Source organism: Hippoglossus hippoglossus, chromosome 12 (genome assembly GCF_009819705.1).
Source record: "Hippoglossus hippoglossus isolate fHipHip1 chromosome 12, fHipHip1.pri, whole genome shotgun sequence".
NCBI lineage: Eukaryota > Metazoa > Chordata > Actinopteri > Pleuronectiformes > Pleuronectidae > Hippoglossus > Hippoglossus hippoglossus.
In genome coordinates, this window is record NC_047162.1 from 1,910,061 (window position 1) to 1,931,186 (window position 21,126).

Consider the following 21,126-nt stretch of genomic DNA (forward strand, 5'->3'; position numbering starts at 1 on the left):
TGTGACGCACACACACACACACACTAACCAACTTCAAGATTAAAACCAGCCAGTAACGGCTACTAAAAGTCACTATGTGAAGGCCACACATTCTCCCACATATTCAGCCCACACTGCCCCTGCCCCCACCCCTGTCTAACATACTGCATTTGTTTAGAGTTCAGTTTCATTGCCATCTTCACAGACACACACACATTAATTCTTTCTGTTAAGGTACAAACATGGTGCGCGTAAAATCGATCCTTTTCGGGGCTATAGTGTCTAATTATATTATTAAAATCCTAACACTGTCAAAGGAGGGGCGAACCTGGGAGTGGCTCCTCATCATTCGCGGATTCCAGTGCCAATAGGCTGGGGACCACGCCTGCGCACCAGCAAGGGATAGCCAAGGTCTAAACCACGGTGACGCCCCCTCATTATAAATATTGCACCCGCCATCCGTTCGGCGCGACTCTAGACTACCCCGTGCTATTAGACGGCCGGGGCTGTGCGTTGAGTGCCCATAGCTATGTTATAGCTTTTCATTGCTTCTAAATAAATAATTGTTGAACCAAACCGAGACCGGCTCTTCTCATACCTCGGGACAAAAGAACACGACATTAGCCACAGTGTTTATCGCAGTTTAGCTCGTGATTACCTCATCAGAGATTCAAACCTAAGCAGAGAAACTCAGTCGGTACATAAACGCCGCTGTAAACGACAAACGCCGACTTCATGCTAACATCCGTTGATATTAACATCAGTTTGCTAGCATTAGCTGGTTAGCTTAAACAGCCGTTTGGGCAGCAGGCCATCAACAATGGGAAGCGTCTGGTTAATGTCGCAGAAGAACTGAACACAATTACTCTGTTAGGTTAATGCTGCTTTGTTTGATACTTGAGCTTTTTTCATTTTTATAAATGGATTGAAAGTGACTTATTAAACATTGACGTTACAATGTGTAACTGTTAGCTTAGCAACATAGACGATGACTACATGTTTATCTTGTCTGTGTGAGATGAGGCATTGTTTCATAATCTCTTAAAACAGATTTAACTTTAAGAAAAGCAGATGGATATAATTAAATTAAAAATTGGCTCTATTCTAAAGTGACACATGCCTTGAAAGCTGATGAAGGTTTATGACTAATTTTAACTGTGGCTCAAGCCCTTATCTAAATAAACTTTAATGACGACTCCTAACCATTTTAAAGGGGACATAGCATGCAAATTCCACTTTGTTAGTGCTTCTACAGGTTAATGTGGGTATCTGGCATGTCTACCAACCCAAAAACTCTGGGGAAAAAACACTCGCGCGTTTTGTTATAGTTCCTCTAAGTCAGAAACGTCATGCTTGAGCGACTCGATTGCGCTTCCTGGGTATTGTGTCGTAACAAGGAACTGGAAGTCTCCCTACATGGTCTTTTTTAGCCGATAACGTTACCTCAGTTATTGTTTTAAAACAAGTGCTGAAACAAATGTTTAATTTGTTTGTTAGAGTTTATTGTAAAGTGTCAAATACAGAAGATTCCCATCAATCTCTACAAACCTGAGGGGAGCGTTTACGATGTCTTGTTCGATCAGAAGTCTAATGCTGAGAGATATTACTCTATTAAAATGACAAATCTTAAAAAATTAGATGTTGGACCCTGGTACTGCTGGTATATCAAAATTAAAAAGTTTAATTCCTCATCATATATTTGCAGCTCTAGTTATTACTGAATTTAGTTTGCCTCTTGTCTTGAGTATCACACATCTTTCACATAAAGAACTTTTCTTGTATTTTAATAATGGTATTTAGCCACCAGGTGTCACCAGATACTAACAAATCCCTAAAATTGCAACATGATATGTTGAGATGTTTCATGTGTTACTGCAACAGTGCAGCATGGTGTTTGTTTTATAATGGTCCTGGAAGATGTATATTCATATCAATTTGTCACGTAAATGTAGTAGCAATACACTAACAGCCCGGCATTCAAAAGTATCAAGAAAACACTACTCATGCAGACTGGCTGCAGTGAATTTTATTTGATCAGATCTGTTCTCTAGAGGATGCGTCAATTACAGTATAGTACAGCAAGCCATTATGGTTTGTTTTATTTGAAAATCTTAATTTGAAAAGTAACGGTAGCTGTTATTTAAAAAAATTGCAATAGCTTAATGAAATCTAGTGGCGCAGAAGTATAAAGTGGCATACAACGGAAATACTCAAGGGCAGTACTTGAGTTAAATTACTTTGCATTGCTGACTTGTACTGTAATTATTAAGCTGTATTGCAACCACTGCAATATTTATCACAGTTTCAAAGCACTCCATTTAAAATCCATAATAGTCCTGCATCAGCAAAATTAACTACAGGGTTCAAAATAAAAGTAAAAAGTGTCCTTCGACTGTAGTTTAGATTATAACAGATGCATCAATGCTTCAGCAGCATTTTACTGTTGTAGCTGCTTTCAATTACTTTCTATTCATTTATGTTTTAGTCCTACTGACCCCTTTGTATAGATGTAAAATTGTATTTTATGAGCTTTCAGATAAAATGTTGATTTTAAAACAATAATTTGAAAAGTATTGATTTAATTGTAAAACAAATATGTAACATGTACATTATTTATCGTCTGAAATGTGGTTGAATAGTACCAAAATGTAAAGTACAAGTAGAAACTGCACTCAAGTACAGTACTTAAATGAATGTTCTTTGTTGCCTTTGACCACTGGCATTTGAATTATCATGCTCTGTTTTAGACTGAGACAGTGAATGACAATAGTTAAAATTATCGACCAGCTACAGCAATAAAATGCAGCTCACATGTAAATGCATCCGCAATAAACAGTCATTACTAATGACACAAACGATTAATCACTTCTTAAAGTTGTTCCAGATTAATTATGGATTTACAGATTAATTTATTAATAACTTCGGTTCTAAATGTTGTGAATTGCAAGTAAATTTAAACTACAGCAATCAACATTCAACATAAGTAATGAATCCTGATGAATCTATACAAATATAAAAATTACAAAATAACACCATAACTAACAGAATAAAATCTAAATCAAAAATACACCTATAGGTTTTCATAAAAACATAAGGTTTTTTTCCTTGCTCCCACACTGCTGATGAACCTTGTTCATCTTCAGACAAAACAAATCAACAAAAACAGTTTTTAAATGCAGTTTTATTACATGTTCAGGGCGTAACATCCATAATGCACATAAACCAACATCTCTACCATTATTAGAATTCTCAAGAAAAAAAGAGAAAAAAAAGGACAAAAAAGACAAGTAATGTTCAGCAATTCTGAACATAGTCTCAGAACGGGTTCATGTATTTATTCGTCACTCATTTTGGTTGTTTCTTTCTATTCGTGTCACTACAGGAAACTGGTTTCTGAAGAGCTAAGATAGTTTTAGGTTGGGGAGCTGTAAAATACGCTGGCATCACATCTGATAAAAATCTATTTATGAAGTTGGAAAGAGCAGTCCAGCATCTAAAACCCTGAATTCAGTCAGATACACGGAGAGTATGCAACACTTTGCACCTTCCTGCTGTGTGTGTGTGTGTGTGTATTTTTGTGTAGGTTGTGTTTACAGAATGGTCTCAGCACAGGAGTCACCAAAGTGAGCATGCAGGTGTCTGTCAAAGACTCTGTGTGTTTTAGGTGGTGGTGGGTCCACAGCTGGGTAACTTTGTTCGGAGTAGAGGCTGGACTCTGAGTCGCTGTCCGACTCCACCTGGATGGTGACCTGGGGCACAGGCTGGTGGGGCACAGGCTGGTGGAGCACAGGCTGATGGAGCACAGGCTGGTGGGGCACAGGCTGGTGGAGCACAGGCTGGTGGGGCACAGGCTGGTGGGGCACAGGCTGGTGGAGCACAGGCTGGTGGAGCACAGGCTTCTGGGGCGGCGGGTGTGACACGGCGTCTCCAAAGACGAGGCCCGTCTGGGAGTGTACAGGTGAGGGGGGACAGGAGATCTTCAGGTGCAGGGTGATGCTGAGGAACAGTGGTGGGAACCGGCCATGTTACACCTCTACTCACTATCACACACACACACACACACACACTCACACACACCTGACTGAAGCTTACACAGTCCTAATCATAAGTCCTGCAATTAATCCTCCATCATATATTTACATATATATATATATACAAATCTAGAGGTGCCATCTAAGTACAATTACTCAAGTGCTAGTTTACTTGTACTTCAATGAGGTATTTGTGCCTTATGCAATTTGATTCCTTTACTGTAGCTATTATATTTCAGAGGGTTGTGCTGCAGATGAATTTTGTTCTGATAAACTGGGAGTGTTTCTGTTACAATGTCCAACCCCTGAGTACTGTAAGTGGTGGATGGGTTAATTCAATAGACACAAAATTTGACAATTGATTAATCCTCTTAGTTATTGTTCAAAGAATCATGACAAATGTTCAAAGGTTCAAGCTTCTCTTCTTTTACTTGTTTCACATCAGAGTAGATTGAATATTGTTTTATAGAGCAACAATTTATCAGGAAAATCACTTGCAGATAAATGAATGAAATATTTTCTATTTGCAGTCCTAGTGATCATATATCTCAAATCTATTTTAGGTTTATATTTTCAAAGCTCCTGCACATCCATACTCCTATACATACAGGTGTTTAGACCTGTGTGGATCACATCTCCCTCATGTTTACGTTGCTCATTGGATTTTCATTTTATCTTTTGATTTTATTTGTCAAATAAAAGACAAAATATTTCCCTCTAAAATTTGGTGAGATAAAAATATTCAGCTGCAAAACACAAACATACGTACAATACAGATACCTAAATATTGTATTCCAGTACAGTATGGGGCTAACAGTAGTTTATTTCTTTCCACGGATGTAAATTAAATAAAATAAAAGCACAATAACAGTTCCCTATGTATTGTAGATCTGTTGCATTAGGCTGCTTTCCTTTGAGCTGGTGTGCCTAATAAACTGACAACTGATTGTAGTGAGCACATACACACATACACAGTGGGAGTCCTGAAGCTTTCATAAAGCTTTCGTGTTGAATATCTCCTAGACTGGAAGAATAGTGTTAAAGCATATAAGAAGGCCCTCCACAAAGCAAGAGCTGCCTACTACTCAAAACTAATAGAAGAAAATAAAAACAACCCCAGGTTTCTCTTCAGCACTGTAGCCAGGCTGACAGAGAGTCACACCTCCACCGAACCCAGTATTCCTTGATCCCTACATAGCAATATCTTTATGAACTTCTTTAATGATAAAATTCTAACTATTAGAAATCAAATCAACCATCTCCTGCCCTCAATTGGCACTAATACCCTGCCAAGAACAGAAATCTCAGAAACGGCTGAGAATCCTACCGATTATTTAGACAGCTTCTCTCTGATCACCCTTGATCAGCTGACCAAAATAATCTCATGTTCTAAACCAACAACTTGTATCTTAGATCCCATTCCTACAAAATTACTTAAAGAAATTCTGCCCCTAATTAATAGTATGTTACTAAACACAATCAATCTGTCATTATCATCAGGATATGTACAACAGTCCTTTAAAATAGCTGTAATCAAACCCCTTCTCAAAAAACCCACCCTAGACCCGGAGGTTTTAGCCAATTACAGACCAATATCCAACCTCCCCTTCCTGTCTAAAATCCTTGAAAAAGTTATAGCCAATCAGCTGTGCGAGTTTCTCCAGGAAAGTAATATATATGAAGACTTTCAGTCTGGGTTTAGAGCCAATCACAGCACAGAGACAGCCGTGGCAAAAGTCACTAATGACCTTCTAATAGCTTCAGATCAGGGGTTTGTGTCTGTCCTCGTTCTGTTAGATCTTAGTGCAGCATTCAACACTATTGACCATCACATTTTATTACAGAGACTAGAACAATTAGCATTAAAGGAACCGCCCTAAACTGGTTTAAATCATATTTTTCAGATCGATTCCAATTCGTGCAAATTAATGATGTGTCATCTGTGCGCACCAAAGTTAACCACGGTGTTCCACAGGGCTCTGTGCTCGGCCCAATTTTATTCTCATTATATATGCTTCCACTAGGAAACATTATCAGGACACACTCGGTAAATTTCCACTGCTATGCGGATGACACCCAGTTATACTTGTCAATAAAACCAGAACAGTGTAATCAATTAACTAAACTCTGGATGACCTTATCTTATTAAACTCAGATAAAACAGAGGTTCTAATACTTGGCCCTAAACACCTTAGAGATACATTATCTAATGATATAGCTGCGCTAGACGACATTGCCCTTGCTTCCAATGAAACAGTCAGGAACTTGGGAGTGATCTTCGATCCTGATTTGTCCTTTAATTCTCACTTAAAACAAATTTAAATTTCTAGGGCCGCCTTTTTCCACTTGTGTAATATCTCAAAAATCAGACATGTCCTTTCTCAAAAAGATGCAGAAAAACTAGTCCACGCCTTTGTTACATCCAGACTTGATTATTGTAATTCCTTATTATCAGGCTCCAGCAGTAAGTCGTTAAAGACTCTGCAGCTTGTCCAAAATGCCGCAGCACGTGTCCTGACAAGAACCAAGAAAAGAGACCACATTTCTCCTGTATTAGCTTCGCTACACTGGCTTCCGGTTAAATCTAGAATAGAATTTAAAATTCTCCTCCTCACCTTCAAGGCCCTGGAAATGTAAAATGCAACGTGATGCCGGAGAGCCCTCTGACTGAATCAATGTGCCTTTTCACACTGCATGAAATAAGGTACGCTATATATAGAAAAGAAACAGGAGCCAATTTAAAAAAGGGAAATTGGTATTTTCAAAAGAAACAACCAAAATCCTGTCATGGTGAAAACCCTTGTACACACTCATTGATATAAAGGGGGTGGACATCATATTCGAAACATCTCCCAGCGTTGCAACAATGCATTTCATCAGCAGCACTGACTATATCCTCCAAAATGCTCGAGTAAACAGCTTCAACAGAAACTCAACATTGGAATCATCTTAAAGTAGGATTTGTTACAGCACTGTTGAATTGGACCTAATAACCTGGCAACTGGGATGGACAGATTTTTTTCACCCAAGAAATGTGGTTAAGACGATTCATCTACCATCACTATCATGAAGAATGTGCACAGCATCCTGCTGTTGTGTCAGTTTTAACACCTCTCTAACTTGGAAATGATAACTCATTCTAACCTCGCACAATATTATTTATAGAAATAGTACAGATAATGACACAGCTATTCAAGCCTGAAATCTGAATTGAAAAGAAATGAAATCTTAATACACTGTTAACATCAGTGGCAGGTCACAGTGACCATCCAGATAAAAATGCAAATGCGATTGAGCCAATTTGAATACAATAATCAATGTAGATATGCCAGGATCTACAATGATTCAGATACATGAACAGCAGGGGACTACTAGAGATGAAATGATAGACCTTTAGCAGAGGTTTTCAAACTGCGAGGCGTCCCTCCCCAGGGGGCGTAGATTTACAGAGGTGAGGCAGAAACTGGGTGCAGGTAAAGGGGATGGACACACTTAATGTAATGTGCTGAACACTGTAAGCTAACAGAGGCACTAAGGTACTTTACAACCCTTGTACCTGTCTGAAGTGATGTGCGTCCAAAGTGTTTCTTTTTCCTTACAGTCATAATGCAGTTGCACACATGTTTTTAGATTCACTATGCATTACACAGTTTGGTGATATTATGTCTGATGCTAATTAAAAATAAATGATCATAAATCTGATTCGGATTCAGAGGAAAAATAAGCTCCTTATAGCTGCAGAACAGGATCCAGTGATTATTGTTAGAACATCCATGGGTAACTGGATTTAATAATATCTAATTTGGCATAATTTAAATGGTGGCAGTTGTAAAAGTTTTAACTTAAAGCTTAACTTTAAACGAATTTTCACTGCATATATTCTCACACTGTATATATTCAGTTTACACTCTATTTATTATCCATTTAGATTTGTCATATTCTTTACATTTCCTTACATGTGCTATTGCATGTTTATTACTTGTGCTGTCTTCTTTGCTGCTCTAAAATGGCAAATTTCCCCATTGTGGGATAAATATAGGATGATCTTATCTTATCATTGTTAACATTTGACCTCCTGTAGACAAAGATGGGTGGGGAGGGTCTTGGTTTTGTCTAAGGGGGACCCTGCAGTGTTGTGCTTTGAAAACCTCTGACCACCAGTATGTACAACTTACTCAATATTCAGGACAGTGTCAAGTTCTCATGCACGTCACTGTACATGGTACTGTCTATGCATGTGCATTGTTTCCTACTGCACATGCTCCCAATGTCAAAAACAATGTACGCAACCAAAATAGTCTATGTTTAAAAATAAAATGTCTAAAATAGTCATCCAACATACACATACATCGAAGAGATGCAACAGCTGACAAGTGAACAGAAAGTGTTGTTTCTATGTTGTAACTACAGTGTGTGTGTTTGGCTGCCTGGAGTTGACAGGGCTGTGGTCCCAGCCAGTGTTTGTTGAGTCAGGTGTGTGAAACAGATCACTGTAGGGCACGTGCAGTTTCAGCACACAGTACCTGTGGTCTAGTTCATTTTGATTGTATGTGACTGTCGAGTAAGGGTTCTCCTCCTGTAAGGAAACACACACAAACACACACACACACACAGACAAGAACACATAGAGAACAAGTGCACAAAACAAGCATTCACATACATGTACAGTTCAACACATACAAACACATACACAGAGATAATCAAGATGAACAAAACCATTAGAAAAGAGATTCACATGAATTGTCAAAGAAACAAGTGTCTTTTTTTTTTTTTTACAGTGGCTACGTTTGCAGACACATCAAAAATTAGATTGTTTGTAATTTAAGGAATAATCAGAGGAACTCAAATCAGAGCCATGTCAACACTACACTGACTCAAAAATGATTTTACATTAACGGCTGCAACCAGCAACTATTCCCCCCCCCCCCCCCCCCCCCCCCCCCCTCGAAGAACAGTCTTCTCTTTTCTAACTGACCTCCCCCCTTGAAATGTTTGCACCCGCATGAGCTTGGTGATTGATAATCTTTCTGTGTGATACTGGAAGTTTTCCTTCATATAACAAACCATTTCTGTTGCTCCATCATGAGTAGATACACACTGGTGCATTATGGATTATCATAGCTCCCTGTGATGTTATCTCAAGTACATTTGATTGAAGTATTGCATTACCAGATATTTCACCCACAGTCACTAGCAACAGCAAAAGCCCCACTAGACAGGACACAACAAAGTGGAGGAGAGGGGTCGGTGTACTCACAATCAGTTGGTTTTGGGTTGGGTTGGGGGTTAACATGGGTGGGGTCTGGCTCTGTGTGTGGCTCTATGGGCTCCATGGGAATCTTCACTGGAGGGGGAACAGAGCTGTTGGGCTGAGTGACAGAGAGAGGAAGTCGGCATGCAGGACAAACTGGGCTCTTAAAGGAAAAGGACAGATGAATTCTATATTTTTGCCATAAAAATAAAAAATATGGTATCCCTTTGTGTGATAGAGCCTCACCAATGTCCAAAAACTCTTAAAGTTTTAGTGTGTATGATTCGGGAGGATCCTGTAAGATGGATGAGGCCAAAGTGTCTTGACCACTTCCTGGCCGCTGCACTATAGATCATAAATTCCCCCTCAGTCAAAATACACTCCTTTTTTTTTTACTTAACATCATTCTTACCACACTGACTTATGTACAGTAAGTTCTAGTAAGTTTGTTTTTAATTAGATATTCTGTAAAAAACGGTTCTGATTGACAGTTGAGACTGAGTTGCGATTGGCTGAGCTTGTGTATCAGCGAGACCTTAGAGAGCTATACTGCTCAGTCTGGCTTCAAATGATGTCGCCGGTGCAAAATAGGGATACGCTGTCCATCTTAATTTAGAGTCTTTGTTGTAATAAAATATTAAACTGATGTTTTCATTAGTGTAAAATTACCTGAAACTAAGTCATTGTGTTTTCATTACCTTGGAATGAGCCCTTTAATATCAGCGGGTCCTCTTCCACACCATCTATTTATTTCCTATTTATTTAATCAGTGCATTTTTTTCTTACAAATACTACATTTACAAAACTAACAGCAAACTGTTTTGACAACAAAAATCTATAAGGCAGCAGGAAGCCAGAGAGTCTAAAATCTAGGGCGACATTGACGCTGTGAGTCACCATCCAGTTTTATTAATATGACCTCAGAGGATAAACTACAATGCAAGCAGTTATGATGCAGAAGAATACTCAAGTAGAGTATTCTGGCAATTTTCATCCTTAGACATAAAATGTACTCACACTTTCCTCATACATTTTACTCAGACTACATTTGTATCTAATTTAATAAATATTAACCATATTAAACTAACTATTATTTACTCAACATATGTTTAAGTCAAATTTACATAATAGTTTATCTAGACTACTTTTCAGCACGATTCTACTATGGATTTGTTGCATTTTTAACATAGACTACTTTTTGTAAAAGTCTTTATATGAGACTTCTACAAAACATGAACTAATAGATGTTTTTAAAGAATAGCGTCGACCCCCAAACTTATTAACATCCGCTCTGCTGACCATATATGTTTCTATTAATCCTTTTCTGTATTTACGCTTAATTCAATTCACAATAACCCCTCTAGTGTCTCACTCACTCCCTGTGATGTCATCAAGCCCCTTGAGCCAAATGTTTCAGGAAGATTCATTTCATCTCTGATGTGACCAAGCCTCAACACATTGTTAGTGTTGGACTTTTCATGCTTTTTATTCGACTGTAACAAAAATATAGAACAGCACCAGCCTTGTCTTTTAATCTAAAACATCAGAGGACATCAGCACTGTCCTCACACAAAACAACCAGGACATGAAGGGACACAAAGGTGCTAAGAGTGTGAAGTCTAAAGTGTAGAAACACAGAGGGATAGGCAGATCAGTAATAAAAGGAAGGTAGACAGACAAAAAGGTTGTAGTAAGTGTTGTACAGTGCCTTTTCAGCAACACTGTGGGACAGAGAGGAGAAACGTACAGTATTAGTCGGAGAAAAAAAAAACTCAGGAAAGATACAAGAGATGGAGTGACACACATTTAAATACACAGTAAATACCAAGAAAACAGACCCGCACTCGCCAGCTCAGGAGATTACAGTAGCTGAATATTTGGCAGGCAGACACCACATCTGTTTGTGTGTGTGTCGTGTTTGATTCCATGTTTGACAACATTTCCCTCACCTCCTCGTCGCTCTCTGGCTCTGCCGCCTTCTTCTCTTTCTTATTCTTCTTCTCATCCTCCTTCTTCTTCTTGTCCTTGTCTGGCAGGATGTCGTCCAGCCAGGCCAAGTCGTGCTGCGAGAACATCAGATCCAGCAGCTTCCGTACAACCATCAGACCCAGAATCTAGAAACGGTGGAAAAAGGGAAAACACTCCATCAGTTTCCTCTCTTCAATCTAGTCACTCTCTTTCCTGGAAACGTCTTGTGATGATAAAATGACCTTAAGTCTCTTCTTAAAACATCAAACTAAAGCATTTCTTGATTTGAAAAGTGCTTTATGACTAAGGTTTGTTATTATCATCAACCACAGTCTATAATTAAAGATGGACAACATGACATCCCACCTTCTACAATAACGTGTTTCCATAACATTTCAACTTCAGCACACTATGACAACTCTATATTTGAGTTACACACTGACCATCACTGGGAAGATGATGGCCAGGAACGTGGACTTGAGGGTCCAGAGGACAGCCAGACAGATAATCTGGACCAGGGTGAAAAGATGGACGCGTCTCAGAGGGACGTGACGCAGGAAGGAGAAGTCTGGCTGGTGTTTGGCCGGCATGAGATACAGCTTGATACGCTCCCAGAACTGAAACAGACAGATACAGAACATGCTCTCATGCACTCACAGGTTTATAACTGCAGGGATTAGTCAGAATGTTCATTTGTTAGTGAATTAATGATCAACTATTTCAATAATCAGTTTATCATTCATTTGCTTTTAATTGCTTTTAGTTTCTCCAGCAGATTGATAGAGAACGTTTTTCTTATTTGCAGTATTGTTGTGTATTAGAGTAAAATGGTACATGGGTCATGTATGTGATAATGTTCAGTCTACCTGGATACCACTCAGGGAGGCAACTCCCATGTAGAGGAACACTCCATACAGGACTGGCATGGGGATGTACTGAATTAAAGCAGAAAAACACATTGTTAAAATATGTGTGAAATGAGACAAACAGATTTTGGGGAAAAAAGCAACATCATGAGTTTCATGTGCGAACTGACCTGGAGGACCGGAGCGAGGAAGATGGAGAGTCCGGTCATTACAAACACCAGGATGCCTGTCAACCTCTGCTCCCTAGAAATAAAGCAACACTGTTTTTTTTGTGTAACACTCAATATGAAAGATTCACACATGCATTTACAGTTTTAACTCAAGCTCCGCTGACTAACTTTACTTACTAACTTAGAAAGAAGTGGACGCCATTAAATGTGACACAGGAAGCAGAACACCAGTGTCAGAATCGTCCTACCTGACTCCCAGGAACTGTGGCTGCTCTCCGGGGGCGCTCGACTCGCTCTCCATCTTCAGAGAGTCGATGTGGGCGATGGAGATGACTGTAGCTGCTACGTACCAGGGCAGACCCATGAAGGAGCACACAGCCATCAGTACACCCACCCAGAACAGGTCCAAGTGGTAGCCACAACCTTTCTGCAGTCGGACACAAGAACAGGAAGTGAAAAATCATTCAGATCAAGCCATGAGTGTAGGGCTGGATGATTTCAGGAAAAAAAAAGATTTTTCTTTTATTTCTTTTATTTTTCTGACGAACATAGCTATTTAAATAGTAATTCTTTTTTTATGCAATGAACTTCTAGGGCACTCAAAGTATTAAGGATCCCCTCTACCCCCCTCGACCCCCTCAAACTCTGCTTTAAAGGTTAATTATCTTGTTTAAAATATTGTTATTTTGTTGATGGGCTCTGTTACACACAAAATATCTATTGCATTTTTGTCCATCCTGGTTTTTTGGTAGTTTTTTCTCATCATAGTCGATGGTTAAGGATAGAGCAACTCCCACGTTCAATAGATTGTTAAACCCTGAGGCATGATTTGTAAAAACGGGCTACGTAAATAAAATGTGATTGATTGATTGAATAATTATTAATGTCTGTTCTATTATTTTCCTCCAGAATATACATACATGTGCTTTATTTGTAAACATATACAGTGTAACTGCTGGACACACGATGTCTCCTACGTATCTGCAAGGTTCACGCTCTAGGAAAATAGCCTCAGCCAAATTCAGGTACAATTATAACACTGACAAGAGACGTTACATGTACTGATAACTGCTAGTTGCCTAGTTAATAATGACAAACTGCTATTAATCTACATCTGATGTGTTGATATATAGCCTAAGACAACACCTAGCAGTGGTCCTGATCTACAGATTGCCTTAAAGGTTTGACTCAGATTCTTAAAAGATGTTCTCAGTCTGTCATTTCCATTCAACAGCTACAGAGCTAACTGTTTGCAGCTGACTGAAAAGGACCTGAGGGGATCGCCTACATCCTTTAAATGCAAATAGACACTGTTGGAAAAAGACCACTCTTTATTTGAGTGTATGTTTTAAAACAGATTTTAAAGTATTTCTACTTTAATCACAGATTCTCTAATGTTTAATCTTCCTTCATCCACTGGTATTTTAGTCACCAAAAACCCCACCAGAAAGAACATTGACACCTTTAAATCTAAACGTAAAAACATATCTCTTAAAAAGAAAAAACCTTCCTCTAACACTTAATTACATACATAATACCATGTGGTAGCTTCACATGATGTTCTACATGTTGTCCTTGAATGTATTTATATCTCTTCAAATGTCTTTGGGTGATCTCTCAAACAGCTGTCTCTCTCTGGAACACTAAACACTACTTGCTTTTCAATTATCTTGTGCTGCATGGAAAGGTGCTACACAGATAAAGTTTATAATTAGTAGTATTCTAAATTGCACAAAGGGGTCTTCCTTCTTTAACCAAACCATCTTCGACCAAAATGTGCAGACAGGAGTTGAAAGGGAGCCCAAGATCCCAGCAACACCCTGGATTTCTTTGTTTTATGTTTCACAATGTCACTGAATAATCAACGTTAACTTACATTAACTTTGACTTGCTGCAGTAAAGCTTATTAAGACACAATTACGCAAGTAAGTAAGCATCATTTTTTGGCAATGACACATCAGGTCTGGATTGTTGAGTTTAAAGAAGATTACAAGAGGCGAAAGTTTCCTTTCCCTTGATCGCATGCAGACCTTCAGTTTGTTTTCCTTGCGGTTTACGATGACGGCGCTAATCTGTTGGTCCATGAAGATGAGGATGGTGACAAGGAGGGCGGGAACGAAGCTGGCCACATACCACCACCAGGGGTTCTTTCCAAACGGCATCACCAACCAGCCACGCTCAGGACGTGTCGGCTGCACGATAAAGAAAATGTTTTATATAATTTAACTTTAGATGAAAAAAAATCTAATTGCAATTATATTAGTTATTAATCTAAAATATACTAACATGCAATGGTGGAGGAAGTATTCAGATCATTTACTTAAAATACCAATTTAGCTATGTAAAATTACTGCACTGCATGTACAAGTCATTCAGAATTCCACTTCAGTAGAAAGGACAAAGGTCTTATCAATAAAATATAGTTTAAGTATCAAAGGTAAAAGTAATTCATTCTGCAGTTAATGCCTCCTGACTGACTCTTTGTCACATCATTAATCCTGAGTTATTAATGTGTCAGCAGCATTTTACTGTTGTAGCTGCTCCAGATGGAGCTGCTTAATCGACTTTATATACAGTTTAGACCTGTGGTTTCCAACCTGGAGTCTGGCCCCTCCAAAGGGTCCCAGTATAAATCTGAGGGGTCCTCAGATGATTGATGGGAGAGCGAAAAAAAACGTCTCCTTAAAATGTAAATGTTATTTTGATTATTCTTTGTTGTTTTCATGCTTTTTGTGAAATGTTGGATAACTCCTCATGTTTGGGTCTTGCCAAGTTGTAGACATCTGAAGCATGAAACTCTTATTTTGGAAAAGGTAAAACATATTGGAAACCACTGGTTTGATGAAAAGTATTTTCTGAATTCATTATGTTTCTTCAATTCAAAATCTTACTCTGAAACCTTACCACTAACTGTTTTAATCAGTAAAATGTAATGAAGTCAAAAATACATTATTGAAGTCAAAAGTAGCAGAAAATACAAATACTCATTAAAGTTGTACCTTTACTTTACTTTTTACTTTCCATAACTGCTAACATGCACACAAAAGAAAACAGCTACACAAAAGCAATATGACAAATACATATTTCTGCACATAATTAGGTGAGAAATCAAATACCTTGAACTCAGTTGGAACGATTAGTTTGGGAGTGTCTAACCCCATCAACATGTCCAGACCCACAAAGGACATGATTGACATGAAGATGGCAAAATCACTGATTAACTTCCTCAGCTACACAGACACACAGACACACACACCAAGACAAAGAAAATGGACGAACAAATATGTGTAGAATGACAGTGAGGTGGGACAACACATGGAAAGTGTGTGTACATGGGGGAAATGAAGACAAGAGAGAAGAGAAGACAAATTCTGTAAACGAATCATCACAGTGATAAATCCACATAAAAACAAATGAACTATGTTAAATGTACAAAAACCACATCCCTGAGGAAAGAAATGCATCCGAGTGGTGAGATAGAAAAGATGGCAAAGGGGAAAGAGGTATTTAGGGAAGAGCCGACCTTGATGTCAGTGGGCACGTGCAGCTTGGGGGTGTCCAGCTCCAGCAGGCTGTCCAACCCACAGAAGACCAGGATAGAAAGGATGATGGCAAAGTCACTGATCAGGGTACGGAGCTGGAGCACATTCAGGAGGGGCAGAGGAGGGAGAGAGCATGGGAGAGGACACTCTAGTACAGCTATGGAGGTTTCAAAGGTCACCAGGTGGAATGAAGGGATGACAGCTCCTAATATTTCATGAACATTCTCAGAAGCTTTAAGGAATAATGTTGGTAGTTTTCTCTATTTTTCCTGCTGTGACCAAAGCCCATGTTAAGACCAAACCAACAATGTGTGAGTCCCTAGCTCAACACTTTCTGGCTTGCTCTTGCCTTGTGAATGGGTGAATGGCACTTTACTGTAAACTTGTACTTTGAGTGGTCCTCAAGACTAGGAAAGCCCAAATATTTGAAGTGTAACTAGAAGAGTAAACAACATACCTGATGTGTTCTTAGATAACAGCTGTTAAACATTTGGGAGTGTAGAGTTGGTTTGGTCTCTTGTGACAAAGTCAATAAAGAATATCACCATTTTCATGCTTTGATAAATATCCCCCCCAAATACAAGAATCCATGCTTCACATGCAGATTAACTTCAAAGGAGGGGAGAGCCTCTAACAGCAGGAAGCCTTCGAACATGTTCTGCCTAAAACTGTGAAGTGCGAGGCTGTCTCACCTTTGTCGGGAAGTAGCGGCTGAACTTGAACTTCTTAAGAGAAACGGTCATGGAATAGGTTCCGAAGAAGAGGATGAAGGACATGAGGGCCAGGTCAGGAACATACTTACAGGAGTTCCCCACCAGAGTGCCGCCATACTTGGCGCACTCTTTCTTACTCAGCTGACTCCAGTCCTGGCCAGTCAAGTTAAACTACAGAGAAAAGACAAGACAAGGGAGGTGGAGGAGGAGGAGAGGCAGGGTGGGATGGGGAGTTGAAGACATGGTGAGGGGAGGGTGGGGGAGGAGGGGAGAAGAGGCAGAAACAAGAGAGACAAAAGAGCAGCGATAACAGAAGAAGATAAAATACAGAGCAGAAGAAGTGAGAGCCACGAGGCTCTATAACAAAGACTGAAAAATAAAAAGGACCATTTGTATCAAGCATTTCATATATTCAATCTGAGGATAACACTCATGAATCATGAAGCTCCTTCACTGACACTGTCCGAGGACGAGAGAGTGCAACATCATAAAGGCGACAAATAGTAACAGTGGCCCTGTGATCACAGTGAATCACAGTCATGTGGTCACAGGTCAAAGCTTTGTACGCAGCTATAGCCAACCTGATCCAACATGTGTTATCACAGCACCACCATTTTTCATATATAATAGGGTTTATGCATAGGGGTTGTTAACTTAGGTAAAATGTTAAAAGCTTATGCATAAACTATGATGCGAAAAAATGAATGAACTGATCATGGTTTCTGATTTTTTTGTGCTAATTTTACTCATCACAACACAAATCACAATCTGCCTCATAGGTCTCAAGTGCAATGTATAATTGAAAGGTTTCATAACAAGACATTTATTTTTCTAATGTTGCCCAGTCTTGGGACACTTTAACATGTCTCAGATATTGTAGCCTATCAATAATCCATAAAACACTATAAGACCATAATTTAAATAAATAAAAAATGTTTGCAATGATCGTTTCTCTCCCTATCCTACATAAGGTTGCTAACAGGTTCTTTAGCTCATTTTACTAAACTGGTCTTTCTGTTACATTAAGAATTTAAAATTCTCCTCCATCAAGCTCCTCTCCTATGGAATCATCTCCCCCCCTTTCAGTTCGGGAGGCAGACACCATCTGTACGTTTAAGAGTCGGCTTAAAACCTTCATTTTTGACAAAGCTTATAGTTAGAGCCGGTCCAGGCTTGTCTTAGACCTGCTCTTAGTTATGCTGCTATAGGTCTAGTCCTTATGTTTTATCGTTTGCAGATCCAGGATCACTGCTGCGGCCACATTGTGAATCATGATAGTGGATCGCGAATCAGAGATTGTGATGGCGGATAGTGATCGTGTTGGCAACTGATCATGGACTGTGATTACAACAAGACTGCTTGGCATACAATATGCCTACTCACATATTCTACCATTAATGACAATCACTCCTCAATTCATTTGTCATTGCTGCTCCCTTCATCTCTATCAGACATTTTCTTATGTATAAATACTTTAAACATTGACACACTTTCCCATTATGTTACAAACTGTTTCCTCTAATCAATGTTGTAAATACTGTTTTATTTATGATGTTCTCCTTTACACGTGGCATCTATTGCACTTCGGTCCGTCCTGGGAGAGGGATCCTCACATGTGGCTCTCTCTGAGGTTTGTGAATATGGGCTATACAAATAAATTTGATTGGTTGATTGATTGATTAAATATCAGCAGAGAGTAGTTATTTACCAAATTAGAAAGCTGATAAATGCCTTTTAATCATAGGAAATAAAAATAGGACCAAATGCTTCTTCGTTACTGAGAGTGTCGGGCCGGTCAGGAGCGATTTCCTCCCCTGAGATGCTTTATAAGTATGGGCCACATTTCGATGGGTCAAATTTGAGCTGCTTGGTGACAACATTTATTCAGCAAATCATTTTCATCTCGACATACAGCTCCCAGAGACGAATAGGAAAGATTCTTCAATGTTGTTAAAGTTAACATGACTTACCAGCAGAGTCATGTTATCATCTCCGAGTGGAGCTGAAACATTTAATCCCAGCACATATGCTTGAAAAAAAGAAGAAAAAAACGAATGAATCATGAGCAAGATGATGGGTAAAACTTTCCTTTTCGGTAATACTGGTCATGGTGTTTTTTACATTCTGAATATCAGACTACAGTGATATATCCCAGCCCCATCACTACTTTTCTCAGCATGCACAGTAGCAGGGTCGACACATGCACACTCACTTTTTCAGGCAGCATCCCAAAGTGAGGCAAGAGACACAAAAGACAAGACCCGCAAATCATCACAGAGTAGGGACCGCACATTTGCTTCAAATCTATTTCCATGATGAATCATTATGTGGACATGCCAACCTAATGTTTCCCTGTCAATATCTCACGAGGGTCACATCAATTATGTTGATAAATTAACAAATGTTGTAGCTCTCAATATTATGATTATTGTTGTTATATTGAATATCTAACTTTGCACAAAGGAAGCAGAGTGAAACAGCTGCCCTTGGCTCTGTGCCAAAAACAGTCATAAACAAACCTACCAACACCTCTTAGGCCAATTCCATATCATGTATTTTGTTTGTTTGGTCTGTCCAGTAACACAAATGTGACACCAACTATTTGTGACCTAAGTGGTACCAGTAGATTATGTAGTTATTTCCCGATGAACAACAGTCTATCTGTCTGGTAAATACTCTTATTGTTTCCTAAGAAACAGTATGGATGTATATAGAAACACAACTTCCCATAAATCCACATACTTTGTGGACAGATTAAACAGACAACATAAAAATCCTTCATCGGAGAGCATTTAGGTGTTTGTACATGTATGTTTTTAACCTCGGGACAGAGCTTGGCCAGTTGTCTCTACTCCATCCTGATTCCAATCTTTCAAAACACACACCAAACTGTTATTCATCTTCTCAGATCAAACATCCCAAATACTGAGAGGTTGAACTATTCCCTGAAGTGAACAAGACAACATTTGTTATCTCTTAATATTTTACTGGTGAAATCAGTCATTCAGGCGGCCTTTTGGCCATTGTGAACATTTTAGGTGAGGAAGCTCACTAAAACGATATTGTTGAATATAAATCACATTCAGAAAACAAAAGAAAACAAAAAGCAGTTTGCGGACTCACCCTGGTCTGGAGCAATGCATTCACATTTGTAGGCTGTTACATAGTCCGGCTTGAAGCCACGGTTTATTGGATAATACTTGAAGGCTCCTACCTGTGGAAAAGAAAGGTTTGTGTTTTTAACCTTACTTAATGTAAAAATGGATTTTGATTGTTGTGCTGTGCATGTGTCCCTCCTGTGTGTTGCAGTTGTGACAGTATGTTGGTCCACGTTACCCACCATCTTCTTAATGGCATCAGAGATGAATATGAAGGAGATGAGGCTGGAGAAACCCTCCTCTGTGAAGCGGGTCATGTACTTGATGATGTAGCTGGCGTCTGAGATGACCAGCAAAAAACACTGCAGACACGAGTGAAGGCCGATCCAGAGACGCAACTCCATGTAGTCTATACCGTTATTCCTGCAAAGTGTGACATGTTAAAGAGATATCCTTTCTCAATGTATTTGTATTCATCTGTTCACGTTATGTGTGCATCTTACTTGCTGAATTCATAAAGCAGCTTTTCAAAGATGAGAATGGGTCCTGTCGAACTGAGGATGATAAGAGGTTGTCCACCAAACACACAAAAGACAGTTCCAGCCAGAGCAGTGCCAAGGAAACTCTCCATCACACCCTGAGAGAAAGAGAGGCGACAGGCAGAGAGTTCACCTGTCAGATAAATGTAAGACGTAACACGGGCTGGAGGATTTCAGAGTTACGTTGGAGTGTTTAAGTTGGGTAACAGTCCCTCCAATGTCATGCTTGCAACACTCAACCGAAATTCAATTCAGTCTTTGTGAATTCAAATTTTTGGTCAAATTGCCATAACGTCTCTGCAAATGTGGGCTCTTTTTCATTTTAAGATGAATTATATTTTAGAGAAAGCCTGTGAAATCCTGGATGGACTGGATTATGAGAACCTGGTAATTGTCTGTAGCCTCCCCCAGCAGGCCTCCAAAGGTGATGGCATTTGTGATGCAGCCAAGGTATATGAAGAGCACAGCAGAGATGGACTGAATATGGAAGCCATCATAGATATCACTGCAAAACCATGGGATCTTCCTTTTAATGTCCAGCCACAATCCACCGCAAAACCTATCAAAAACAAGGTGGAGGGTGTAGTTAAGAACCTGGACATGACTAGATCTAATGACATGCCACATGAAATAGTCATCTTCAGTCCTCTCACACCTCCCAGTGAATTTCAGTTCCTCTCCGAGCTCATGCGGAGCAGGAATCTCTTCATCTTCTCCTCCAGCTGCTCCACCTGCTGAGCCGTTCACCTGACCCAGCTCGTTCAGGTTCAGCACTGACTTCCTGGGATAAGAGAATTGAGAGAAATGTTTTATACTCAACCCAACCACTTATTGATTATAAAAGGCCATTTTTTCCATCCAGCTTCAGACCAAAGCACAGAGACTATGCTGATTAAGGTGTTTAATTACATTAGCCCGAAAACTGCTACAGGTTGATCAATGGTTCTGGTTCTGCCTAACCTGTGATAT

The 21,126-nt window shown here is 39.4% G+C and overlaps 1 protein-coding gene across 10 annotated transcripts in view; it reads right to left on the reverse strand.

Moving 5' to 3' along the window:
* Positions 1 to 3,650: 3,650 nt before the first annotated feature.
* The window catches only part of slc4a5b (solute carrier family 4 member 5b), a 46,895-nt gene continuing 29,419 nt past the window's right edge, over positions 3,651 to 21,126 (reverse strand). For 4 of the 10 annotated variants that reach the window (XM_034602722.1, XM_034602725.1, XM_034602721.1 and 1 more), the window contains 17 exons: positions 20,813 to 20,938; positions 20,542 to 20,716; positions 20,122 to 20,255; positions 19,861 to 20,041; positions 19,644 to 19,734; positions 18,491 to 18,549; positions 16,500 to 16,691; positions 15,789 to 15,902; positions 15,382 to 15,495; positions 14,296 to 14,457; positions 12,514 to 12,692; positions 12,266 to 12,338; positions 12,096 to 12,164; positions 11,673 to 11,846; positions 11,211 to 11,375; positions 9,268 to 9,379; positions 3,651 to 3,975 (listed from right to left, as the gene is read on the reverse strand). In XM_034602722.1, coding sequence (XP_034458613.1) covers positions 3,959 to 3,975; positions 9,268 to 9,379; positions 11,211 to 11,375; positions 11,673 to 11,846; positions 12,096 to 12,164; positions 12,266 to 12,338; positions 12,514 to 12,692; positions 14,296 to 14,457; positions 15,382 to 15,495; positions 15,789 to 15,902; positions 16,500 to 16,691; positions 18,491 to 18,549; positions 19,644 to 19,734; positions 19,861 to 20,041; positions 20,122 to 20,255; positions 20,542 to 20,716; positions 20,813 to 20,938 — 2,137 coding nt within the window. In that variant the 3' untranslated portion in view covers positions 3,651 to 3,958. Of the gene's footprint in view, positions 3,976 to 8,285; positions 8,587 to 9,267; positions 9,380 to 10,815; positions 10,983 to 11,210; positions 11,376 to 11,672; positions 11,847 to 12,095; positions 12,165 to 12,265; positions 12,339 to 12,513; positions 12,693 to 14,295; positions 14,458 to 15,381; positions 15,496 to 15,788; positions 15,903 to 16,499; positions 16,692 to 18,490; positions 18,550 to 19,643; positions 19,735 to 19,860; positions 20,042 to 20,121; positions 20,256 to 20,541; positions 20,717 to 20,812; positions 20,939 to 21,126 lie in introns of those variants that run through there. The other 6 variants (XR_004615659.1, XM_034602724.1, XM_034602723.1 and 3 more) reach the window with 6 other exon arrangements.